This window comes from Pempheris klunzingeri, chromosome 22 (assembly GCF_042242105.1).
Source record: "Pempheris klunzingeri isolate RE-2024b chromosome 22, fPemKlu1.hap1, whole genome shotgun sequence".
Lineage (NCBI taxonomy): Eukaryota > Metazoa > Chordata > Actinopteri > Acropomatiformes > Pempheridae > Pempheris > Pempheris klunzingeri.
Genome location: NC_092033.1, coordinates 15,553,412 through 15,581,374, shown reverse-complemented (window position 1 = coordinate 15,581,374; position 27,963 = coordinate 15,553,412). Strand labels below are relative to the sequence as shown.

General features: G+C 40.9%; 1 protein-coding gene across 1 annotated transcript in view; it reads left to right on the top strand.

Annotated features, from left to right (window-relative positions):
- Window positions 1-27,963, top strand: part of trhde.1 (thyrotropin releasing hormone degrading enzyme, tandem duplicate 1) — a 167,440-nt gene that overhangs the window by 93,193 nt on the left and 46,284 nt on the right. The window contains exon 6 of the mRNA XM_070854016.1: window positions 20,598-20,711. Coding sequence (XP_070710117.1) covers window positions 20,598-20,711 — 114 coding nt within the window. The remainder of the gene's footprint in view (window positions 1-20,597; window positions 20,712-27,963) is intronic.

The following is a 27,963-nucleotide window of genomic DNA, read 5'->3' as shown; positions in this document are numbered from 1 at the left end:
ACACACAAACACTCACAAAGCAAGACAGACTTGTTTGAAGCTTTTAATAATCAGCCTCCTCAGTTGAAAGGAGTTCAACTGGAAAACAGAAGCAGACTTTTATTGCAAAACCTGTTCGGAGAAATGGGTTAGCTGTGCCTGCGTATCTCAACTGTGGATTCATCACGTTGTGGGGACCACAGTTCACAAAGTCACATTTCAGGTTTCTTAGGTTGAGATCACCCCTGATAGAGCATTGTCAAAATAATTATATTATTTGGGAGTTAATAGTCCAGCATGCATTAAAACTCTGTTTAACCTCATACTCAAGCATATGAATCTACTTACTTGGCATGATGAAGTATATGTCAATCAGCAGCTAATAGCCACGAGAAGCTGATTCTTAATAATCGTCTTTCTGGAAATAGTTTTTTTCCACAACAAATTCTTGCCTCAATTGCTAATTTCACTTTATCAAAGGTGTGTCTGTTTTCTTTCCTTCTTGCTACTTGGTGGCAGCATAAACTAGTTGTGAACACAACACTGAAGACTCAATTCCTTTCAATTATCATCAGTCATTTGGCAGTGTGCTTGTGTAACATGATGAATTTAAGTCCCACTCATCAAACTCTGCTTTTGGTCTTCACCAACTCCTGAGGGATATCTGGCTCTTTAGCTGCTAAATGCACCGCTAGTTAGTCTCTAACTGAGTTGGTCTGCTGTTAGGTTATCAAAGTCGTTCTGTTGTTTGGGAGCGTTTAAAACCACCATGCATTAAATCTCTGTTTAATCTCATACTCATAAGTATATGAATCTAGAAAACTGGCATTAAGAAGTATACAGCAACCCTCAGTGTCGTATTTATTGGCTGTTTGCGACTTATTTTTGTTGCATGAAATGAAAGATAATGATATCTTTAGCCCTGTGTGTAGAACAGATCTGTCTAAATTTAGGTGTGGTTGTTATAATTTGCTAAATCAGACAGGGGGTGTTTTAAGGTCGTGTATTGCTTGACAAGTGATCAAGGTGATGAGGATCGTTGTATTCATTTGTCCCAGTTTTGATATAGACAGAAACAGGATGAATTCAAAGTAACTGGAATGAGGTCAATTATAGTCATATTTGAACACAACTAAGAGTAATTGTCTCGAGCAGTGTTTCCCTGTCCGTCTCCTGGGTGCCCACTGCCCCACGTTTGAGCTGTTTCCATGCTCCAACACCGCAAGGCAGTGGACTTCCAGGACCACGTTGGGGAAATACTTGTCTAGAGCCACGCTAGCAGCTCAGTGAAGCTGTACAAGGCACAGCAGCAGTGCTTTGACCTACATGCTAATGTCACCATGCTAACATGCTCACAATGACAATTCTGCTATGCCTTTTTAAAGAAGGTACAATGTTTACTATGTTGGCCAACTTAGTTTAGCATTTTACACGTCAGTTCTTAAAATGTTAGTTTAACATTTGCCAATTAGCATAAATACAAAGCTGACGGTGATGGGAATGTCATTAGTTTCGGAAATATTTGATCGTAAATCAAAGTTCTGGACAAATGAAAATACTGACCTTATGGTGGCAAGATGGAAAGTCGAGTTACCACCAAAGACAACTGGCTCCTTCCTTCTACCAAATTTTATGGCTGCCCATCCAGTAACTGAAGACATTTCATGAAAAAACCACAAATCTCATATCCTATAGCTGAGGTACTTCAGCCATCCTTAGTTCTGTGAGTGTGGCTAATGATGATGACCATGTTAAGTTGGTTTAAGGGGCTTTGGTGAAGCACTTGGTGATGTCAATGCCCTCCCATACATAGGAATACAAGTGTGTGTGTGTGTGTGTGTGTGTGTGTGTGTGTGTGTGTGTTTGAGAATATATTGTAGCAATCTGTCAAATCAGCCTCCCCGGCATTCCACTAAAAATCTGATTATAAATCTGGTGTTATGTTTCAGACTGACTCATCATATGTATGTGATGATTTCAACATCAGACTGATGATGAATATAAAGTGATGTTGCAGGGATAGATGCTGTTGTTGACAGGGTTCAGCTCACGTTACTGTATGCTGCCCCTGTAGTTGTTGTTCTTATGTGACCAGATGGAGAACATGTGGACTGAAATGTGAGCAGCCAGGTTGTTTTTTTTCTATCCACCAGGAGAAACACAGACAGACTTCTACATTAGATCAGTTAACGTTGTGAAGCCAGAGTCAAAGTGCCTTAAGCTGCAGTAGCACCAATAGCCACGAGAAGCTGCTTCCAATTACTCTTCTTTCTGGAAATGCAAATTGCAGAAGTTTTTCACAGCACAGCCTGTAATATGTGATGCTATATAATGTTAAATATCTCTTTGAACTCTGTTTTTGGTCTCCACCTACTCCTGAGGGATATCTGGCTCTTTAGCTGCTAAATGTAATATTAGTTAGTCTCTAACTGAGTTGATGTACTGTTTGCTGCTGAGCAGGTAGTGTACAGAGGGTTTTAAGAGTATTTTGTGTGAAGATGACGCTATGAGAGCTCTGAGAATGAACCAAAACAGTCAAGTTGTGCACCGGACAGCTAAACAATGAGCTAAAACTTCCGACTATAAAGCTCCATAAAGCCGATGGGAGCTGCAGATTCTGCTGATAATGCTTTGCAGGTTTAAACATCTTGATCACTGTCACATTGTTTTCACTTTATTACTTTGTATTTAGCACATTATCATTCAGTACTTTCATGTTATACAAACCTCTATTACGGCTGCTTTAAAGATTCAGTATGTTTTTGTTTATGTTGGCCTGCAGAGATTGTTTGCTCCGCTCAATTTTTCTTTAAAGTTTTCAGGAGCAAAGGCTGACATCATTATAGAGTCACAAAGTCAGCAGAGCGTGGAGGCCGGGATGGATAGGTGGGTTAACTGAACATCTGAATTTGCCATGGGAGGACTACTGTTCATTGCCCCTTTCCTACTGACGGCCAAAGTTGGTTTGTTTTAGTCATGACCATGATGACAATGATCCTCTAACCTTAATGAACTACTAATGTTGACCTATAACATTAACAAAGAGGTTATTTAAACTCAAACCATGATCTTTGCCCAGCCACACTAAGTTGATTTTGTGCGTAAACCTAACCAAACATTAACCATAGTAATCTTAAAACACTTGTATGTTCAGGAGGGCATGGACCATAGACATACTTTGTCATACTTTGGTGTGTGCCCAGGTGTTCTTTGCAAATTATTTATAAGAGACAAGAGCAGGTGTGTTTGGGCGTTTTATGCACGCCGTAAACAGGATACATGGCCAGGTGTTGCACAGTGATTTAGGCAAATTCAAATATCCTGAAGGTTTCCACCAAATGGTTAAAGGGATTCTGGCATGCACATACGCGCACACACACACACACGCACACACACATACCTTTGCCAGGAAATGCTCTCAGTTTATTCCTATCAGCTGTCTGTTAATTAAAACAGTGAAAAGAAAAACAGCGGGACGAGATTCAGGGCAACAGATCTACTCTTTATCTGTTGATCTCTCTCTCCCTCCCTCCCTCTCTCTCTCTCATTAATTCAACCATATGCAGGAGAAAATAGCACTGTATGTATTCTGGCTGGCTGACAGCAGTCAGACGTGTTCAACACACACACACACACACACACACTCTCATATTTGCATGACTGCACTAGTGAGGATTCCTAATGGACACTTTGCATTTCCTTCACTTAGGCTACATTTTAACTGTACCCGCCTGTAGACACATCTACATATCCAACTACACCAAAACCTCATTCTAACTTGAACCCTGAAACCCTTTGAGAGATTTCAGCCTAGCGGAGAATTGTTTCAGCTCTGCCAGAAACTTGGTTATGAATTTAGAAAAAAATGACATGATGATGTGGCCCGATGCTGATTAAAGTAGAAGTCTTCATGGTTCCACTGTATATTCGGTTTAATTTGTTCGCTCGTCGTAGGTCACTGGTCAGTGTTATTAAGTATTTATTAGTATAGTATTAGTAATATAGTATTTATTATACCCTCATAATATTTATCTTACTGAAGTGGATCCAAGAAGACTCTATAGGTTATTTATAGGTTAGTTATTCTATCATCATCATCATCATCATCACAGGGGAACGTGTTATTTGAGGTGAGGCAGAGAGCATGAACCATTGTGCAAGGCTGGATTACCAAGCAGGCATGTCGTGCACCTGCCCCTGAAGCCCCGTGGCCCCACAGTTTCACTGCTAGTCAACTTGCTTTGGTAAGTTGAGTCCAAATTTGCATCACCCAAGTCCTTGTGGCCCTGGTTTGTGACCTGTTGAGGAGCCAGTGTCAACATCCAACTTGAACGTTTTAATTATTACAGTAGGGGCCCACCAACAAGTATCTGGCAACGTTATGAATTGCATGGAAAAATTGTGAATTATTAGAGCATTGCACCAGTGTTGGTGTTCTCTCTCTCTCTGTTTGGGTTTGTTTGCCTCAAGTACGTTTTGGATGGGGCCTCATTATCATTCAGCCTTTTGCAAATTGGACTCTCCATGGGTCCCTCTGCAGCCACCTACTGATTTTGGTGAAAAGTCTGAGTGAGTTAACAGAGATCACTGATGGTGTTTCTTGACAGTGGTCCTTGAAGAGGTTTCAGTAGTATTCAATGTAGTTACAATAGTTCTTGACAATGTTTCAGTTCTCAATGCAGGTCCAAGGTCTGAATGGGTTCCATGATTTCTTGTAATTTTGCTGGTTTTCATTAAGCTTTGGGGAAGTGACGAGTTGCAGACATTTCATCTCTCATCCAAGAGGCTTTTTCAGTTTTTTTGACTGGTTGGTAGTCCTAGACCTTTTTACGTCTGGTTCCTTCAGGTAGTTAGATAGTTGGAGAAGCCCATTTTGCCAATGTTTCTTCACATTTTGGGTCAATTAGGTCTTTAAACAGATTTTATTTTCTTCTGTAGGCACATGAATAACATTGCATAAATAAAAAGCAGGTTTGAGAAACTCATGGTTTCCTGTGGGCTGTAAAATAGATGACTGACAGCTCTATCCCACTCTTACAGTAGATAACAGCATGACCCTTTTTACATCTATAAAAACGTAATATTCCTCCTAAACTATATGGAAGCCCATGTCTGGCAGTGTGAAGAAGAAAAAAATTACTATAGACTAAGTGTCTCAATGAAGTCATTATTTGAGATACTAAGTCATTATATTTAGAAATATTCTCATTATTTTGAGATAGTAAGTCAGAGTAAGTGAGCAGAAAGCGTGAGTGGGAGAATTGTGGATGAGGCGCCTTATCTCCCGCTCCATCCCACTCCAATTTCACTGCAGTAGGCTGCAGCTCACACCATGAGAAACCTTTTTGGTTTAAGAAAAAAGAAAAACAATAGTCTTGACTGCTTTTATCCGTTTAAAAAAAAAAAGGAACATTAAGCTAAAGTTTGAGTTGAGTTGGGTTGTGCTTTTTTAAAGGAATGAAATAACGTGTTTGAAGTAGCCTGGGAAGGATCCAGAGGTATCTGCCAAGCTCATCTTTTAATTGTGAGCTAGTCTGGTGATGCCAGTCTTGTGTTCAAGCCAAAATTAATAAGAATACAAACATCTTTTTTTTTTTTTCTTTTTGGGGTGCAAGCGGTGGGTGAGTGATTTGAGAAGATGGAGTGCAATCTGTGTTGAGTGCGGAGCAAGACTGAGCAGAGCAGCTTAAAGTGGTACAGCGTAGGGAGTGAACAGCTCTATGAGCAAGGAGCAGAAATTCTCACTGCTCCACGCTCATATGCTCTGTAAGTTATTTTGAGATACTAAGTCATAATTTCAAGAAAGTTTGTCTTTGTAATGACTTACAGGATCTTTTTTTTTTGTCACATTAGTGGACTTGGGCTTCCACAGGTAATATGTAGTTTAGGAGAAACTTGATGTCTCCTCTTTCAGCCTCCTTTTTTTTGTTTGCACTTTGAAAAAGTAAGAAACAAAGATGCAAGAGGGTTCATGCTGATATGTAAGAACAGGATATGAGTGTCTGTCATCACAGCCCACTGGAAAACGACATCTTTCTCCGAGCTATTCTTATCTGTGTACCTGACGCAGTGTCTTCTTCAGCTTTATGAAGCACTCTCCTTGGCTGCAAGGCTGCTGATTTAATTTGTTACGGGCTACAGCTCCTCCTAGTTGGAAGGAAAGTAATATTCCTCCCAAAGTTAACAAAGTCAGTAGAAGACAAAATTTGCGTTTAAAGACCTAATTGACCCAAAAAAAGAAACAAGACATCTTGACTATACTGACATTGGGCCAAGATTTAAATATACATATTGTGTTTCATTAGCATTTGTGACACCTATGAAGGATTTTCCTATAGATGTACATTAATTACGTGGCGGTGTGACCTTCCTGTTTTCGTCACTGTAACAAACACATTCAGCAGCGGCAGCCTTCATGCTTCATGCTCTCTGTCTGATCTCATTTTAATAAACCTGCGACTTTTGATGAGTGAGCAGACCCGACTTCTGACAGATTTGAGTGCCGTTCATGATTCCAAGTAGTTTAGGAGCATAAAGTGCTTCACCGTGAACAGAACAAAAAGAGCAAAAGGTTTTTAGAACACGCAAGTCACTAACTTTAGATAATACACCTGCTCACGGGCAAGGAGCAGTGGGTGTGCTGCAACAAAATGCTTCAGATGCTGTGTATACCGGTTTGTCTTAAAATGTATGCTTGGTCCCCACAACAACAGAAGTAAAAGAGTACAAACACATGCACATCCACACACACACACACACACACACACACACACACACACTCAACACACACACTGTGTGTGTGTGTGTGTGTGTGTGTGTGTGTTGAAGTTGTCAGGCTGTATATTTTTCTCCGCAGTGTTTTGGTTCAAAGTGGATAATTTATTACTGCAGGCCATGTTTGCATTGAATTCATTAGAATACAAGGAGCCATAAATCATCTCATTGTTTCCCACTCCTCCCCCACCTCTCTCTCTCTCTCTCTCTCTCTCTCTCTCTCTCTCACTCTCTTTGCTCCCCGGCAGTCAGTTGTGATGTTGTTGATCGGCGAAGACGGAAAAAAGTTTCTTGGCGGCGTTCTGCAGCTTTTTGTTTGTTCCACCTGTTTTAAACAGGAGTAAGAGGCACTCGCAGATCTGTCAGGACGAGTTTAATGAAATATTAAAAATCTGTTAACTTGCAGAGCTTTATTATGTACTGTGGAAAAAAAAACAAAAAACACATCATCTCTGCAAAGGAACAGAAAATAAGACAGCCAGAAGTGTTCTGCAAATTCATACGATGCACTTATTCTGTCTTTAGTGAGTATGTAGTGATTAGTGATGAAAGTTGAAGAGCTATGAGAAAACAAGACTCCGTGCTCCAAGAGTCCATGCTAGCAGCTCAGTGAGGCTCATTAAGGAACCGTGGTGCTTTGAGTTAAATGTCAGTTAAGTGTGCTCGCATGCTAACATACACTACTCACAAAAAGTTAGGGATATTTGACTTTCAGGTGAAATATATGGAAAATGTACAAAGTGAATGCTACAGTGATATTATATCATGAAAGTAGGGCATTTAAGTAGAAGCATGCAATGGTCATTTCTTCATTTTAAACAATGTATTTGAAGAAAATCTAACAACAGTGGTAGGTATACCACAACAAAACATTTTCAGTGTCTCACTAAGTTGGGATGTGGCCAAAGGACGTCCACTCCTCTCCTTTCTGTGACTCTTCCAGTCTCTGTATCACTGTTCCAACCTCCTGATGACACTCTGTGACCCTCTAAGCTCAGTGAACACCTCCGTCTGAGGACTTCCTGTTTGAAGCCTCCAGTGTTGAGGTGCTGCTGATCAACTGTTAGGTGTCGTCTTGGTCTCATGATGTCAGAATGTGAACAGCAGGATGAGGAGGACTGTTTAAATACCAATTCTAACTGAAGCAGGAAATGTATTGGTGGATTCATGGATCAAACCTGTTGTGAATGTTGCTGTTAAGCTTCTTGTTAGAGAACAGCAGCTGGTGCAGAAAGTACTGAGACACTGAACAGTTGGACATGTGCATTCAAAGGTTTAGAGAAGGTCACATTAAGTTCACCTGGAAAGGTTAGAATGCATTTTAGGTTCATCCTGAAATTTCACCTGAAAGCCGAACATCCCTAACGTTTTGTGAGTAGTGTATTATAATTTGAAGTTCACAGTGCAGTCGACTCTGATGGGAATACCATTAGTTTTGCAAGTGTTTGATTATGATATTATGATTTGGTTAAATACAATTTTTGACATGCTGGTGGCGCTAGAGGAAAGATCATACCATTAATAACTATTAATTAATTAATCCATCCAGTGGTTGTTGAGATATTTCAGTTTGAACCAAAGTGGTAGACCGACAGACCATCATTGCCAGACTAAAAACCAAGAGCTTTATAAATGGCCAAGTAATAACTTCTTTAACCCATGGCCTAAATTCATGCCACACTAAAAAAACATTTTCTTTTACGGTTAAGAAATGTACATGAAAATACCATTATCTAAATTAGAATCTACAAATTTATTCTGTAAAAATTCCCAGAAATTACTGTAAATATTAAGGTCCAGGCAGAAAAAGTAGAACTTTGCAAAGTTCTACTTTTTTAAGAGGATATTTCTTTAAAAAAACAAACATTTATGGATCTTTTTCTCTGAAATGTGATGAACTAGTGATGAAAATATTTTCTTCAGATGCTTTATTAAGTTGCACACAAACGTCTGGCTACAACCTCCTTTGCTGTTTCAGCACTGAAGGACAGCAGGGTTTAATCAATAATAATGTGTGAGAGGAATACAGTTATATTTAGCTCTCTCTGTGTGTGTGTGTGTGTGTGTGTGTGTGTGTGTGTGTGTGTGTGTGTGTGTGTGTGTGTGTGTGTGTGTGTGTGTGTGTGTGTGTGTGTGTTGTGCTGCATCCTGCTCATGTCCAAGGCTAATTAACAGACCATAAACAAACATCTAACACCCCGAGTGTGCATTTGTTTCTATGTGTGCGTGTTTATATATGCATGCGTGTGTGTGTGTGTGTGTGTGTTGATTTATGTGTGAGGCTTATTAATGAGGCTGAGGACAATTTTACAGCCACTCCACAGTAGGCGATCACACACACACACAAAAACACACACACCTTGTGCTTAACAGCTATAATGAACCACAAACATTGTGATGCTACACTTGTACTCCAAAGTGTGTGTGTGAGTGTGTGAGATGTGTATAAGAATCCAGTGAATACAATACCCGAGGTAAACAAAAACATTTGGTACAGACTTTAAGTAAAATTCACAAATGTGTTGGGCCTTCTGTTCAGCTTCTCATGTAATTTCCTCCAGCTTTATTTTTGCATAAATCACATTATTTGCATTATGTATATTCACCATTTTACAAAGCAATCAGACATATTGGGAATTTTGTGCGCTTGTAAATATATATATGTATAAAGGGGGTGATGTAAAGGGCAACATACACAGATGATGGGCTAAAATATGTTATTGGCCCATTTCACTTTCCTTTTTCCCTTTTCCATATTTTTCTTATTGTCAGTAAACCAAATGGAAAAACAACAATGAGGAGAGAGCCACAGATGGTTTAGGGAAAGCAGAAAGTATTGAGCGACAGTCTAACACATTGTTGGTTTTGCTCTTTTCAGGAGATTTATTGGCAATAAGAAAATTACAGAACACCAGACTTGTACTTTACCCTTTAAAACCACAGTTTAACCCTGACTAAAATGTCAGCACCACATAAAATGGCCATACTTTCCTTTTTTTCCCCAGATACGTCCTCTCTACGAAGGTTTCAGAGTTCTTATAACAAGCACAAATGGTATTATTTCCTTCACAGATTTACCCAATACTGAAGGAGCTGTTGCGGCTGATCTCGCTGACACAAGGGTATTAGTACATTAAAGGCCCCTTTACAGCACAAAAACTGCTTTTCAGACTTTAAAGAACCAGGAGTAAGAGGAACCAGTAGGTTTTGGGATAAGAGTCCACAGCCCACACAGAAATAGGTGAACTAAAACACTGTTAGCTTAGTTTTTTTATGAGATTGTTTTTTGGCAATAAGGAAAAGACAAAAGAATGCTAGACCTTATCCTTTAAATGATAACAACACAATCAAAAGGTAAATGGTCTGTAGTTGTGTAGCACCTTTGTAGACATTTTAACTACTCAAAGCACTTTTACATCACATCCTCATTCGCCCTTTCACACACATTCACACACTGAAGCTGCTTCAGGGGCAAGGACACTTCGACATGCTGACTTGAAGGAGCCAGAGAATGAACCCGCTGAGCCACAGCCACACGCATCTATTGCACTTTGGTCATATCTTTTTTTTTTTTAGAATTAACCCTAATTTATTTTTCATCTATTTAGAATGCTTTTTTAAAAAAAATATGTTTCTGTACAGTTGTTGTGGAGTTGGAGCTTACTGGACATGTCAAGTGTAGCTCAGTACAATATGAAACATGCAGTTCCACATACTGTGTGTTTCACCAAACCTCTCCCTGTCTGTCTCCTTGCTTCGGTGTGTCTCTCTGAAGGCTGGACCATTTTGCTCTGATTGCTTTTGATTTTGTTTCTGTTCAGTTGATACTGGAACACACAGGCACACAGACATGCACCGAGCTGTGTAGTTTAGTTGTTGTGAATTTAAGGTTTCATGGTGGTGACGGATTGGTTTCGCCAGCCGGTTTTATATAGCAATCTAAACATCGTACACACACACACACACACATATTCACACATGAATAATGGGAGTGCAGCACGACTGTCAAGAAAACAAATCAAATCAAAGCCATAGCGCTGAATACACTAACTGTCTGTCTGACAAACTGTCTCCCTGCTCAAATCTGTCTTTCTGTCTCATCTCTAACCCCCCCTCCCCACCCCCCCCCCCACTCTATGTTCTAGCAAGTTACAGACCAGGTCGGCTATGTAGCTGTCAGGGTAGAAAATTAACTAATGATGTACTTGCAAATGCACATAAACTGTACACGATATGTATTTTATATTATAACTGTAACATTACATATATACAAAATTCTAACACATTTTTATTGTCATGGCCTACTTAAGTTACCGGGAGCAATTGAAGCTGACTGTCAGATGCCAGAGCTTCTTTCCTGCATGCGAATGTGGCACAAGCCTTTTCAAAGTAAATTGCACTCAGCAAGGTGAATCCTCTCAGGCGTGTTGTTTCGTGCAGAGAAACACTGAGAAAATCTGGCAATACTTCAGTTATCCATGCTGCCATGTCCCATCTGTAATGTACTTGGTTCATCTGCTCAGTGACGCTTTTAGCCTCAGCCCAATTGTTTCAGATGCTGTGAGGCTCTTTGCACGTGGCCAAATGGTTGAGAGCTCAAAAGCCATTTTCTTAAACAGTTTCAACAAGTCCATAATTCTGCATCAAGCCTCTTAGTGAGGATCCAATGGCTCCAGAGCTTCACAGGCAGTGGATCAGATACAGTGAGATTCTTAGCTCTTGTCCAAATGATTCAGAACTCCACAGTCAGGCTCTTTGCCCAGGTTCACTTGTCGAGAACTCTGCAACAAGGCTGTTAGTCTGGATCCAGCTGGTCTACAGCTCTGCAGTGAGGCTTTTATCCCCCATTCAACACTCCAGATGCTGTTAGGATCGTACCCGTTACCATTCGCCAAATCCAGGCTATTAGCCGTGGTTCTACTAGGTCACTCTGCAGTTTGCCTCTCAGCCTTAATCTAAATCATCCAATATTCTTCAGCAAGCCCCTTAGCTTAAATCCAACTGGTCCAAAACTCTGTGATCCAGACACTAAGGTTGAGTACATGTCTAAATATTCCACAACACCACAACTAAGCTATTAGCCCAGCTTTAAATAGGCCACAGCAAGTCTATGTCTGGACCCAATCAATTTGAAGCCCTACAACAGGCCTCATAGCCTTGACCAAGGCTCTTATCCTGCATCCAAGTGGTTTAGAACTCCATAGAAAAGGTTCTATCCTGGTCTAACTGGTCCACAACTCTACAGGGATTATATAAACCCTGAATCTACCCAGGCTGATCCAACTGGTACAGAATGCATTAGGCTCTTTTCCCAGATCTAAGTAGCCCAGAACTCTGCAGCATCTTACCCCGGGGCCAGCTAGTCTAGATCTCTTTATACAGGGTCTTTTTCCAAGTCCAAGTTGTCCAGATGCAGTAAGTTGCTCCCCCTGGTCCAACCAGCCAGGGAGTGTACTGCAAAGTCTAAAGCTCTGGTCCAGAGCTCTGTAGGCTGATCTATCTAGTACAGTCATCAGGAAAGCACTTATTTCATTTCAAGTGTAACTGGTTCAGATGCCTGAATGCCTGAAGCTCACATTGAGCTACTCCAGAACTCTACAGGGAGGTCCTTCTGGTCCAGATGGGGATTTTTTTTGAGGTCCTGTTGGTCTGTAGCACAGACTGTTATCTGAACTCAAGCTGTAAAACTACCAGCATTTGGCCAGTGGCCACTATTAAATCCCCAATCTAACAGTCACACAGACGTAATTAAGCATCAGGTTTGAGAGCTTTTTGCGGCTGCTGTTGATGGTGGCAATTTCAAAATCAGCCAGTCAGGGCTGAAGTCACTGTGAAAGTCTTTATAGTCTCACAGATGTGCAGATGTAAACAGTATCTGTGCCAAATGACAACCAAGACTCATTTCATGTTGGCTGTCATCGAGCTGTGAGGAGCTCCATCCAAACAGAAAATGAAAATCAGAGTCAGTCCCTCTGCTGAAGAGAGAGGGATGAATATTTATCAGTGAGGGTCAGATGAAGGGAGGAGAGAAAAAGAGGATGATCAAAGGCAAAGATGTGCTTTGTTCTGGGAGAGAGAGACGGAAAGAAAGAGATAGAGAGGTAAGGGAGGGAAAGAATGAAGGTGCTGGTGTTGAAACAAGCAGAAAAAAAACAGCAGGGCTTGTCAATTCTGCCTTTTTCTCTTGTTTTAATTCAGTGCGTCATTGCATAATTGGTTTGAAATTTTATGTGTGAAGTAAGTAATGTTATTTTAAGCATGCCAGCAACTGTTATGTCATTTCTAAAAATAAATAAAGTAGTCCATTGCACTGCTATGGCACTGAAACATGGCTTCCCTAACACTGTTTGTTGTCGCTTCAGAATATTCTCCCTGGAGGCTCCCTGGAGCAAGATACCAGCAAAATGGCTGCTACAAATAATGATCTCTATGTAACAAGTTGCCACTTTAACTGCTTTAAGTGGTTTGACCGTTGGGGGTCAAAGCAAACAGAGACGGCAACGTAGCTCTGAAGTGTCTTTGGGTTATGTATAGACTGCCCGACCCTCTGATTGGTGGAGGTCATTGAAGCTTGTGTACATCCAGGAAGCGAGGTTTGCAGGCACTACTCAGGGCTGAAAGAATACTCAGCCTCCTGGGCATGTTTTGACAGTGGGGGGGGGGGTCATGTTTTAGCACAATGTTTTGCTAAAGGATATGCTGGCTTTGACAATCAATCAGAATGATATAGTAAAAGAGGGGTTTTTTTGGATTAGTATAAACTCATTGAGCACAGACATTCTAATCATGTTCATCATGATGTGTTATAAGAGTCTTTAGCTGCTTGATGTTCCTCTTTCTTAACCAGTTAAAGTAGTTACTGACTTTGCTTGGCAGCAGTTTGATGCAGAAAAGGGTCCTAACCCAGCAACCGTTGTAGTATACAGTGAATCAGAACTTAATATTTGATGCTGGACATGTAAGGTATCCTGGTTTTGAGTTTGGTGTATTGATGAGAGCACTGAGACTGAATCATAAATAAATGCTGCAAAACAAAAGCTATGAGCTAAAGTCGGCTCCGTCAGGCTGTTTGCTCTGAATCATCATATTCCGTGAACTGCTTCTTACATCCTGTTTTTTTTTTTTTTTTTTTGTACTTTTATTCGTCCTGCTAACACGTTCAGGGTTTGTGACAGAGCGAGCCATTGTGACACTGTTCACCTCCCTGTGCCCAGTTGTCCCAGATAAAACCAAGGGCAGGGTCAGTGCTTGTCAGTTTTACATTTTATGAGCTGTGTCAACATTTATTTTGTGAGTTAGCAAAACTGCAAAGTAAACGTAAAAGGGGTGTACATGATTAGAATGAAATGCAACGCCAACGTCATGACCAAACTGGCAAAAGTATGATGCATACAATGGAAAACCAGTTTGGATTTTAATACTCACATTCATATTTAATACTCATTAGCTTTGTGGAGTGTTTGTGTGTGTGTGTGTGTGTGTGTGTTACATAAAATGAAAAAGATGTATCTTTGTCACATTAAGAGCCCTTACTCCTCTTCATTGCGTTACATGGCGTGTTTGAAACGAAGATAATCGAGTAAAAAATATCAGGCCCTGCATGCAGTAGATTAGGATCAGAAAGCTCAGCAATCCACTCTCACTGTGCAGCGGGGGTGTGCATCATCAGTGAGTGCCACCAGACACAAGAGCCTACAGTCTTCAGTGCTCTGCAGCAATCTGTTCATCCGGGTTCTTGAGCTCAGCCACCTGCTCCTTGTGGCTCCTTCTGAAGTCATCGGACTCGTGAGCTCTGCCGTCTTGCTGCCAAGCCGTTCGCCCTCTCAGCCTCGTCCTGCAACTTGTCCACACTTCTGGCTTAGACATTCAGACTCTTACCGATTGGTTCTTCTACTTTTTCAAGTTGCTCCAGTTGCTTTTCTGAGTCCGTCCTTCCTCCTTTTCTCATTCACAAGATGAATTCAGTATCTGGTCTTGGCTTCTGTAGCAGAGGGAAGAAGCTCCAGTGCTCCTGGATGTTACAGATTTTGACTGCTTTGTTGATCGAGAACCCCCCCCCCCTCTCTCTCCACCGTAGCCTGGCCATGATAAAGGAGAAGCTTTTGGAAGAAAGCCCAGAGCTCCTGGTAGAGCTCCCTGATGAAGGAGCACATTCAGCCTCTTAAGCCTCATAAAGGACAGGAACTCTTCATTCCTCAACTCCAAGGACAGGAATTGAGAAAACTGCTGGATGTTGAGATCCCTTACAGGAAGTCACAAAAATAGTACTTTTGCCTTGAGTGGTGTAGAGCTGCTGGTTCACCGTTTCACCACCTCAAAACATACAATTATTATGCTTTTCAAAACCAAAGAGCTTAAATCCATGCAAATCCTTGTTTGTGTTATTGTGTGACTTTGGTTTTTATAAAGACTTAGTTCAGATCCAACACAATATTTGCATAACACAAACCAACTAACCAATTTAGGCGACTCTTACGTTCTGCGTGGTAGATTTAGTGTTTTTGTGAATGGAGTGTGGTGGCTCAGAAGGTATGCATGTAAAAGATTTGACAGGTCTTTCTGTGGAAACAATAAGGATCCTACAGGTCTGCCTCTGCAGTGATTCTTTCCATAATGCTGTCAGATACTTAGAATAACAATCTGAGCCCGTCAGTGGCAAAAAACCAGCACTTTTAGTAGACGTGCTACGGTCGGGCGCAGTTGCCCCAAAGAATTACATTACAGTTATTGCAGCCAATTTTGTGGCTGCCGGCTGAGGCGATCTACTACTAGAGTCCACAAACTTTTTGCACATGCCAATCATTCCAAACTCAAAATACGTTAGAAAATAAAAAAAGTATTACCCAGGTTTAAAAATACTTGAGCTACCCTTTAAGTAAATCGTCTCCTCTCATTCTCCTTTTCTGCCAGTTGAGCCTAGTGACAAGACAGGCAAGTAGTTTCTACACACACACACACACACACACACACCTGAACATACCACATTACCTTTTTTAACAGCCTCTGCAGCAATGCCCGTGTTACCAGCTCTTGGATGGACTCTAGACTGCTTGTTGGTGACATTAACTTGGACCATTGGTGGAGGTGTGACGTTATTGAGAAGTTTTCTCTTTGTGAATCACTTCCACAAATAAAAATAGATTTAATGAGAGAATAGAAATAAGTTAACGCTACTCAGTAACCATCGTGACAACGATGGTTACTTTGCTGTCATTTTTGTCGATTGTACATTTTATAAGCTGCATCAACCTTTGTTTTGTGAGTCAGCAAAACCATAAAATGAACATTAAGGATGTGTTCATGGTCACCCTGTTTTTGATTAATATGATTTTAGGATTTTTTTTGAAAAATTCTTCTGGGCCCATGTTACTTGTTACAGCCACCCAAATATTCCTGAAAGCAAACACTCTCCCTCTGTGTGTGTGTGTGTGTGTGTGTGTGTGTGTGTGTGTGGTGTCAGCGTAATAGCCATGTTTCTGCTCAGCATTCATCCGTCTGTCTCCAGTATTTTCTTGGATTTTACTAAATCTCAACAGCGACCTCCCTCCATTTCTCTGTCTTTCTGTTTTCTGACTCATCATCATCCCTCCTGATGTCAGACTTTTCTTTCCTTGAATCCTCCACCTCAGCAGTCCTTCAGTTCAGCATTGTTTCCTTTTAGTACGCCCCCCACCCCACCCACCCACCCACGATGCATGCGTGTAACCATGGCAACAGCAGGCCCAGAGCAACTTGAGTCAATTTCCTCAACAGAAATGGCCGACCCACTGGAGGCTTTTTTAAAGTTTTAATGAGGCTGAAACGGGATGAGAGATAACAGAGGGGCTAATAAAGACAAGTGAGGAGTGTGTTGTAAAAACTACAGAAGTCGTCATTTTTAATTATTAGAGAAGCAGTACCAACTATAGGGGATTCATTGTTCCTCGTTGAGTCCGGCCTTATGAAACATAAAGTCTCTCCAGTCTGAAATTAATTATATTTTCTATTTGTCAGGAGGCTTGAACAAACTGCGCCAGCATGAAACCAATTGATGAAGACTGAAAACTTATTGACCCACTTCTGGCATTAACAGCCGGCTGGATAAAGAGTAAAATCCTTTCAAAGCGTGAGAATAAGAATCAAATGTAAACTGTCATGTCTAATGAAAAAGGAGTTTAGCAGCAGTTTGTCAGAAAGAGGACAAAAAAAGAAAAAGTGTAAAAGTGATTTTGCTGCAGAGTGGAGGCCCATTCTTTGATCAGAACGCTTAATATACAGGAAAAGTCTCCCTAAATACATTTTCATCTCCATGCAGTAGTTTTTTTTATCTGTTTCCTCTCCCTGGGGACACGCTACCAACAATACGGAATCATTTCATCCTGTGTTTCTTCAGCACATTCACCGGTTTAAGACATCCGAGTGGTTATATGGGAGTGTAAAATGGTCTTTATAGTGCTGACCTGAGGTTATTGCCATGTGCAGGAGCAGAGAAGTAAAATGTGACACATTTAGCCATTTCGCTGTGTTGTATTAGTGGTTTGAGGCAAGAGAGTATTATTGTTGGACATTTAGCTGCTGACACTCAGATTCCACCTGTTGAATGACCACCTGCCTAATGGTGTTGAAAAGGAGGCCTCATGTTATTTGCAATCTATCTTCCTGATATTTTCATCCTGATATTCCATATTATAATGTGATTTTTGGTATATTGGTCTATTTTGTACACACATCTTTTGAATGTCTGACAATCCTGGAAAAGGGATGCTTCCACTTGCGCATTAACAAAGCTGTTTAGTATTTGTGTCCACCATACTGCTCTGTGGTAGCAGAGTGGATTCTGCTCAGCCACTCTTATGCATGTCAGTCTCTCTGGATTTGACTTTGCTGTTATGTGTCACATTACAAATGATGCAGAAAACACTTTGGAATCTGATTTGAGCGACCAGAGCATCCAGACTGAGACGCATCTGTAAAAATCAGATCGCATTTCAAATCACCTCTAAATGTGGTTTGGACCTGATTTGCAAAAATCTCAATTCACTTGTTTTTTTTTGTTGTCCAGACTTTCTAAAATCAATCTGGAGACAATCCGGATATGCCGAAAAAATTGATTGGGTCAGCAGTCCGCAGAACAAATGTGTGTGAAGAAGTCTGAGTTATTTTTCTCCTCTCTGAGTAGATTCTGGGGAGAACTCCCAGAAAATGTCAGGATCTCAATTTAACCCTGTCACCATGTTTTTCAGCATCTTCATTATAGTTTTCTTTGGTGCAACGAAAAAAATATATATAGAGTCGCCACAAAAAACATATAAGAAGGAAAGGAAATCATAGAAAAAGTGTTCTTCAAAGTCCAAGAGTCCAAACCCCATAATCACCACTCCAGGTTGTCTGTTTGTCCGTTTCCGAGAGAGATTCTTGACAAGCTGCAGCTCCAAAATAAGGACTGGAATGTGATCACAGCTGTGCTAAATGAATCACAGTTTGATCGTTTACAGACATGCATCATCATTCTGTCTGTCCACGCCAAGCTGAGCGTATACTTTCCTAAAATCAAAGCTATCCTTGTTTTTGAAAGTAAAAAGTAGATGTTTCAAAAAAAAAAAAAAAGTTGTGCAGGGTTGCAGACAAACAAGACATCTGTATTGCAAGTGTGCAGGTGAAGTAATGATGTTGCACAGATCATCGTGCGAGCACAGCTTCATCTGGCAGTGCTTTGTTGTGCAGTGATCTCCTGCAGCAGCCCTGCTGCAGGGTGTTGAGCCGGTGCCTGTTGAGCCAGGCAGCGGCTGAACAGCCTGCCAGCTCCCACAGGGTGGTCGGTCTGAATCCCTGCCCAGACACAGGCGCAACCTGCCAGAGAGAGAGTGGAGGAAGTTAGTATGCATGTCCGGACACATTCTTCTGCTTCACTACATCTACAAAGGACTGGGTGTCCACGGTGGGGAAGACTGTAGACCTCCTTTCCAAAACTGAACAGATTATAGCACAGTCGGAGGGAAGTTTATTTAGCTATTAAAAGATATAAAATATAGATTACAAAAACTGTAGACCGGCAATAGCAATACTTCAAGTTTATTAAACTGTAGTGAATTTCTATTCCACTTACAACATATAAGATTGATCCAAAGCTACTGACTGTGCCTCCTTTAAAAAAAAAACACATTAACCGCTGGTCCATCCATATCTGATGCACTGCAGGAGCCCCTGGACAGTATCTGGCCCAGGTCAGCCCCAGTTGGCTGCAGTCACTCTAATTGTACAAAGGCCAGTATTGCTGTTGGTCTAAATAGAGGTTGCCGTATGACTCTGGGCTCCATAATTTAACTTGACTTCAACTGCAGGACAAAATGAGCCAAATAAGACTTAAACTCTACACACACACACACACACGCACAGCCTCACTTGCTCTCCACTTTCCCACACAGACTTTGATCAGCTGAAGGACAATTTACTGCAGAAACACTGAACACTGCCAAGTATGTACAGAAGCACACTCTCTTTCACACTGTACTGAGGTATGAAAACTGCAGCGTGTGCCTTTCCCACAGACGGAGGCTTTAATGATGGTTTAAAGTGAATTTAGAGGTAAACTTTTTTTCTTTTTTTTCTTTTTTTTTTTTTTTTAAGATCATCAGCCATCCACTCTGCAGCTGAAGGTTTAAATAGGAACGTTCAGACTCACAAACAAAGCTGCCAGGGACACACATTTGTTCCCAAATGTTACACGTACTCGTTGAGGCTGGTGTTGCCAGGAAACAGCCCGGGTCCAAATGTATTACTCTCGTGGCTGTACATTCCACTATCAGCACTGTTCAGTCTATTTTTTACGTGCTCTGCCTTTATTAAACTTTCGCTGTGGCTTTACCCTGAAGAGGCTCTGAGGCACCATGAAAAAAGGTTCACTAATCAATCGTTGCTGACGAACAAGACCTGCTTCCACGTGTCGGCTCAGACAGGACGCTCTGCCAGCCTCTGCTGGTTTGGCATCAGGAGGAGCCGGAGTCCCCTCAAAGGTGGAACATGATAAAGTTAATAGACTTAACTTGTATACCACCATTCAACCGCCAACCTTCACAGTCACCCATTCGCACAAACCGTTGATGATGATGGCAGCGAAAACGAATCGTTCACATTGACATTTTGAATTTTTGCCATGCAAGCAGCTCTAGGGATGAGTGTGTCAGTCTGCTGGTCCACCGCTTTGGCCCAGAATGGAATATCACTTACAGTTTCTGAAATCTTTCTATACTTTCTTGATCTTGGTTTAAAACGCTTGGATTGGTTGCCAGAAAATGTTTTTCAGACATTCATGTTCCCCTCAGGATGAACTGCAGTAAAGTTAGTGATCCTCTGACTTTCCAATCTGTACCATCAAGTCAAAGTTTCCATTTGTCCCATACTTTGTTTTTATGTTACAGAGCAAATGTTAGCATGCTAACACTCCAAACCAATATGGTGAGCATTATCACCATATTGCATTGTCATTGGAAGCATGTCATCATGCGGCTCTCAGCATTCATAGGACAACTTATTTTACATTAGATGTAGTGGTACACTGTGATGTATTTCATATAAAAATGTCTAAAATTCAACACCTTGCACTGTGGGATTGTTGGTAGTAGTGCACACACCATTGTTGTTCCATTTCTGAAAAATAAATTCACATTCCAACTCTGAAACTCAAAAAGAATGACAATAAATACAATTCACTACAAGCTTAAGACTTGTTCTTCTGTTTGACTATGGGAATGCCTCCATTAGTGTGGAACTAAAACTCAACTTGAGCCACTGTAGTTTCACGACCGATAAAATAATCATATCTAACAGAGGACCATATTAAACGAATTCTTCTCTGTGTCTTTCAGTGGTTTGGTGATCTGGTGACTCCGGTCTGGTGGGAGGACGTCTGGTTAAAAGAAGGTTTCGCTCATTTCTTTGAGTACGTCGGCACTGACTTCCTCTTCCCAAAGTGGAACATGGTGAGTAAAAAGTTTAATTCATATCAAATGAGGATTTCATATGTTTGTCAAACTCTGAGTTGGTTTTCAACTACGGCAATGTACTTAGAAAGTCAATGAAACTGTCAATCGGCATTTCTTCTTTGCTTTATTATATATTCAATTTCTTTGTATGCTGCTTTTTTAAAAAAAATCAAAAGGAGACAACCTACTGTCAAAGTCCAAACCTACTTCTTTCTTTTCTTTTTTAACTCTTAAAAACAGTTTGTCCTCACACTTCAAACTTTGCTTTGAGTCTGCTTTTTAGATTTTTTTTGGACATGCAGGGTTATTAAAAATTGGGAAACAGAATATATAGCAAAATAATCTAAGCTCAAAGTCAAGCCACCAGCTTTTCTAAGCTTTAAACCACAAACGTGTCTTCAGCAGTGAAAGCAGCTAAAGAAGCTGAACCAAACACTGAGTATCTGTGCGTGCTGTGCTGTGTGATAACTGCAGAGTTCCCCATCTTTAGTTCAAGACAAACAGGAAATAAAGTGTTTAGTTCAGCATGTTGCAGTGTGTTGAGGCTCTGAAACTCTGCTTGTTCACTCATGAAATTTAATGTTTTGCCCTCCGATGGTTTCAGGTGGGTCAGAATTTCCCCTCAAGACTCCAGTCAATCAGATATGAATTCGATTTTTTTCAGAGTGAAACTTTAAACAAATCTCCAGACACTAAATACAACACAGATAGAAAACCTGATTTTAAAAGAACAACATCTTTTTTTTTCTTGGAGATAAAAAACAAAACTGCGGATATTAAATCAAACTTTAGCTCAGAAGTAGAGGACCTCTCCGTGGACAGGTTTTTATTGGCAGCGGTTATTGTTTGGCAGAAAATGAGTCCCAAAGCAAACTGTTGATAGAGAGGTCTGTGAATCATCCTGTAACTTGGACGCTTTTTGTGGACGCTTTGAGCAACCTAAAGGAAACCCCGTTTAAATCAAATGAGTTGGGGTAGTGGCAGAATGAAACTAAAATGTCTGCATTGTTAGATACCACTACAGGGAAATAGAAAAAAACAATCATTTAGCTGAGCTGACTGTTTTAAAATTAACTAACTATTAGAACAGACTAGAATTTAATAACTAATTTCAGGTGATTTCCCAATAGTTTTCTGTGTAGACATTATTAGGAGACTGGAAATATCTGGTTCTTTGGTGAAAAGTCAAAGGTACAAGCCTTTGGGCGTAAAAAGATTTCTGTTTTCATGGGATTTTTTGACTCTAAGAACAATATAGAACACTGTCAGCCTCATTCTTAAAAGGATAACTCGATGATGAGGATGACTGGTAGGTACAAAGAGTTTTGGAAGTGGTCCAGTAGATTGCTTTAGCCGGCAGCCGAGAATGTAATCCTTCGGGGCAATTGCTGCTAGTTTTGTTTTTGCCACTGACAGATCCAGATTGTTGTTCGCAGTATCTGACAGTACGAAACCCACTGCAGCTAGTTCGCTATAGAGGCGATCTACTTTGTACCTACCACTCTTTTTGAACTCAAAACATGATAAAGATAGAGCTCAGGCTTAAGAATATCAGAGTTAGAGAAGTTGACTACCAACTAGTACCAAGGAGCATTTGGTTAAGAAAGCACAACAAACCAAACCAGTGCAACCAAGATAATAACAGCAACTATAATAGGAATATGACTAATAATTAGCGATATGGTGACAGTTAAAAAACATGACAATAGTTAGTATTTGAATAATAATTACACAACTAATGATAGTAAAAAAGTGGCGGTGGCCGACGATCCGCAGCAGTGATTCATGAAGCCAGAGAACCACAGCCAGGAGAACCAGGACCAGGATCCACAGGAACCTGAGAGATGAGGAGGAGAGAGGAGCCCAGTGCATCATGGGGAGTCCCCCGACAGTCTAGGCCCAAAGCAGCATAACTAGGAGCTGGTCCAAGGCCTGAGCCAGCCCTAAACTATAAGATTTATCAAAAAGGCAGGTTTTTAGCCTACTCTTAAATGTAGAGAGGGTGTCTGCCCCCCTGAACCCAGACTGGAAGGAGATTCCACAGGAGAGGAGCCTGATAGCTGAAAGCTCTGGCTCCTGTACTACTATTGAGGAACATATTCAAGAGACTCCATGTTGAGGAATGTTAATGAAAAGGAAATGGGGATTTTACATTAAATGAAGAAAGGTAGAATAAAATCCACCTTAGAGGATAAATATATTACTCAAAAACCCACTGAATTGAACAGACACAAAGACAGCAACAAAATGGACATTGACAGTGGAGTGAAACACCTCCACAATGAGCCGTTCTTCTTGCTCTATATTTAAAAGTCTTCATTACAGCCCAGTGGGAGCATTCAAAACAAATATTCCCTGCATCACATCTGCCTGCTGCTCAGTATTTACCAGGCGTCTTGTTTCTCTTTGTTGTATAAAACTTTACATAAGACGCGGTGTCATTTGGACAAACAGTGTTTGTGTAAGAACAAAGTTAAAACGGGCTTTTGAGGAGGAGGAAGTCCTGACTGCGAGGTCTCCTCCTGAACTCTTCTACCGTCCTCCACTCGCACGGATCAATATCTGATTCCTCCTTTTCTAAAAGTGTCTTCCTGCAGTTCCAGCCGATCGTACTCAGCCCCGAACGGGCAGCAGGTAAAACTCCCATTTTATCAGGTTGGCAAACAAACTGCTGCAGCAAGCGAGTCAGCTCAAAACACAATAAACTCAGAAATGAATTCTTCCTCAAATTTGTTCATAAAACTCCCCACCCCAAGATGAGCGGCGGTGAGAACTTCTCCGAGAAACAGTGGACGCTGCAGAACTTTCCAACACACACATATACACAAACACACACACACACACACTTCTTTGTTTCTGCTGAAGTACATTGTGATTTACTTCCAATAGAGAATGTGTTACAACAAAACACCTTATCTCCCGCACGCACATACAGTCTGTTTCTGAGCGACATGGCATTTCTAAATCCCTGTTACTGAGGTTCTGCATGGCTGGACGCTTTAATAGAAACAAAGTGTTTCTCCAATAACAAGCACAACGATGATAAAGCGGCCCTGTTCCTGATAAAGCAATTTATTTACAATACGGGTTTTTATTTAAAAAGCCGTTTCCATCAGCACCGTGTCACGCTGCGCTGCAGGGAGAGGAGAGGAGCGCGGCAGAGGATTTGAAGCACAAATGAAAAATTTGACGGGAAAGGAAATCCACGGGAGAGTGTCTCTATATTACAGCCAATCAATCAACCACTAAGCCAATCAGGTTGCATTATATCCTTCCTTAACAGCTGTAAATAGGGGGTGTTTTAAAGCCAAAGTGACTGAGGCCGGTTTGAGAGGATATTTGTGACTTTAAAACACAGACTTGAGAGGTCACATCAGTTTAATACTGATAATAAAAGATGGCTGGAAATGTTTATTACACTGAATACTACAAATAAAGCAAGGACTGTAAGGATGAAGTCACACAGAGCGGCTGGTAGCTTCATTCAGTGGGACTGTCACACACATTATCGGCGCCACATGGGGGGGGGCCATGGCGAGGGGAGATGAAAAGTGAGGGCAAGTCATGCTGCTCTTGATTTGGGCTTCATAGATCCTTGGATTTTATCTGATGGTCACAGAGAGCTTGTAAAAAAAATAAATAAAAAGATTGATTTTGCACGCTATTAGCCAAAAAAACACATAAATAAATGTCAGACATACTGACAGAGGCAGAAAAAGTTTAACGGACAGCTTGAACACGGGTCAAAACGAACGGCTAAACACACCAGACTTCATTATTACGTACCACACAGCACCCCAAAAGGTGACATCACGCGAATCACTAATTGAATTCTTTAGCAGAAGACATCAGCGGGATTACACACCTCGTCTGTGCAGAATAATCTCCTGCCACCGCTGTATTTTCAATAAAAGACCGCATTTCCTGTCTGTTTCCTGTCCTCCTATTTGCATGATATTCCTAACAAGAGCAAATTATGGAAATGGGCCTTTTTATTTTCTCCAGCCATGGTCCAAGATTTTAATTAGCTTCATGTGAATTACCGGATACCAACACAATGTGTGTGTGTGTAGTGAGCAAATAGTATTTGTTTTGTATGGACACAATAGAGCATTAATGAGGGACCGACGGGGTGGAAGTAACCCTAACCTCATCTCAACGCACACAACAGCACCAGTGGAGGAAATTAATTAATTTTTGCACTCTACTAAACTATAAATTTGAGGTACTTGTACTTTCCTTAAGTATTTTGTATTTGGTTCTGATTTTTACTTATTTCTGAGGGAAATATTGTACTTTTTGTTCCACTGCATTTTCAATCTTTCATCCATTAAAGTAGGATTTTTCATTCAAAACATACAAATAAAATGCAATATTGTAGATCAAACCTATGTTTCACTATGACTGTGAACAATATTTTAGTAAGTGACCATTGAGCATAATGAATGCTTTTACTTTGAGTACATTTTGCTGATATTAATGGTATTAATATCACATTTGGAAAGCAGGAAGTATTTTTACTCTTTTTTTTTTCTTTTTTACTTCTCTTTACTGTAAGTTGAAATTCGAGCACTTTCTCCACCACTGCACTCACGAACTGACTGCATTACGTCCATTCATCTGTTCAAAGAGGCAAAGAGAGAGAGAGAAGTATCAGGTCAGAGGTGAATGTCTGCCCACAGATAACTGATGTGAAACAAATAGACTTCCAATCAAAAATATGAAATATTTATGCCAAGACGAGCAGAGGACGATCAATATTCATCTCCTGCTCAGCTCTCCTCCGCTCGCTGAAATGGATGAATGAATGAGAGTGGCTGTATTGAAATAATCCTCCACTTCACTCAAAGTGTGTTTCGGTCACTCGTGGTTGGTTTCATCTGTGGGTTAACTCGCACAAGGTGAAATATTTATCCTGGTTTAATCTGTCGCTTTACATAACAAGCAGTCTTTATGGGAGAAATGTTACACTGGGTGACATGTTCCTTCATCACCATGAACACACATGAACACACACACACACATTGGGCTTTATTCTGATTCTGATTTATTCAGTCCTCCTGGCCCAAATACTCACTTGAGCACCAAATGTGGATTAATCCACCTCTGAAAGTAGTTCCCGACTCTATTTCTGCCCCTGTTTTATTTGATGAGAATTACGGTTGATGAGCTGTTTTAGTCTTTTTAAAAGTGAAACCGTCTACTTGTAAGACATTTACAAAGATTTGTGTCACAGAGATTCGTTGACTGTGATGATATAGGATACTGACAGCTTCATTAGAACTCTCCCCACAATGGTCCATACGACTGTCAGAACACGTCTCTTAAGGGGGAAAGGGAAGCAACACAAAACTAGACGGAGCTTTGGTGAATAAAGTCATTGATCAGAGCTTGGATCATTTCTTAACTTAAGCTTGCAAATGATGACAAATGAGGCCAGTGTGTGTGTTGCTGAATCAGTAAAACAAATCAAACCATAAGCAAACTCCAAGCTCCTAACTTTTGAAAAGCTCTTACCTACCCGGCTCTAAACCTAAGAAAAGGAAAAAACAACTTTGGCTACTTGAACTTTCTTTCTAAACTAACCCGTGTTTCTTAACAAAAAAAATCCCAATCATGCTGAATGACAGCCCAGCGACGTACATGCAGTAACCTGCTGATTTAATTAACTCCACTAGATTGGAGATCCAGACTGAGCGTCCTTTCAATCGCTTTTCATGATGGCAGCCTGGAATACAGATCTAGCCAGGCCAGCGGCACACAGGGGACCACACATATTACTTTGCCAGCATGCAAAGCACAGGAAAAGGTTAGTCACATGGGGCGTTAAAGGAATAGATTCTTTGGTGTAAACGGTTTAGCAGATTCGTGATCGTTTAGAAAAGATCTACTGTGTGTTGCTGGATACAACTGTGTGATGTTACATTGACAGCTCTCAATACCAGTCAGAGGTTAAACTGATTAACTGACCAAAAACTATGTTTGATTTGTGACCCCTGGCCGCCAGTGAATTAGCATGGAAGTGTTACCTGGAGACTAGAGCTGTCTGCCAAGTTTAAATGACACTGAATTAAAGAAGAGGATGGAGGAAGGAGAAGGAGAAGTAAGAGAGGAGGATGCAAAAAGATGAGTAAAAGTTCAGCAGCTGCTCCTGAACGCTACCCTGCCCCTCTGTGTGTGTGTGTGTGTGTGTGTGTGTGTTTGTATTTACACTGAGCGCTGCCCTATTAGCTGTCCCTCCACATGTGGGTCCATCTGGTTCATTATGACCATATGGAGCAGATGGACCCCCCCACACACACACATACACACACTCACACACACACACACCCCTCCAGGTGACTTAAAGTCTCTGTTAATTAGAGCTGATGACTCATTTAGTAGGAATTTTTTCACTCTCACTGAGTAATTTTGGTTTTATCCAAAAGTGCCATTTAACTAATTAACTAATTGTGTAATTTGCGGTAAAGTCCCCTGATTCTATGTGTTTACGTGTGTGTGTGGGTGTGTGTGTGTGTTTCTGTTGACTCTTAGATGAAAGCATTAGTCTGTCTTTATCCAGGAGTTAGCCCAGTCCTTTGAGAAGGGATCAGTCCAGATCCTGTATAAACAAAGATCTGGGAAATAATCAGACGCGCCCCCTGAAGGCCCACAAACGATTTCTTTTAAAACAAACTGTTTATCTGGCAAATAATTTACTTTAATGTACAGTTCCAGCCTCAGTCGTGGGCTGCCGCTCTCAGCTGGAGACCCGCTGGCTGCCAGTCGGCTGGGATCCACTGAGGTAACACTGAGTGAAATATCCAACCCAAATATTCCATGTTTTATGGCTATACCATTCAGTTTAATAGAAATATTCTTGATATCTTGTGCATTATTATAGACACAAACGTCCCTATCATCCAACCTGGAACCAGCAGAAGGTCTTTGGGCGGTGTGGGATCGCACCGTATGGGGCCCATTAGATAGATGTGATTACGGACACTCCTGAGTCAGCCACTTTGTTTTGCTGCTTTTTCTCCCTCATTTAAATGGTGGAGGATTTTTGAACAGTTTGATGCTTCCTTGGCAAAGAAATGCATCTCTTTTTTTCAGAATACGTGATGCTCTAATCAAAAAAAAAAAAACCCACCCTTAAAAGAATTAAATAGAATGACGTAAAATGAGAGATTTAACAAGCCATTCACAAAACTCTTGTGAAATCCGTCGTCCCTGGGTTTGTTTGGGCTGCTCATTAAGGCATCTGAAG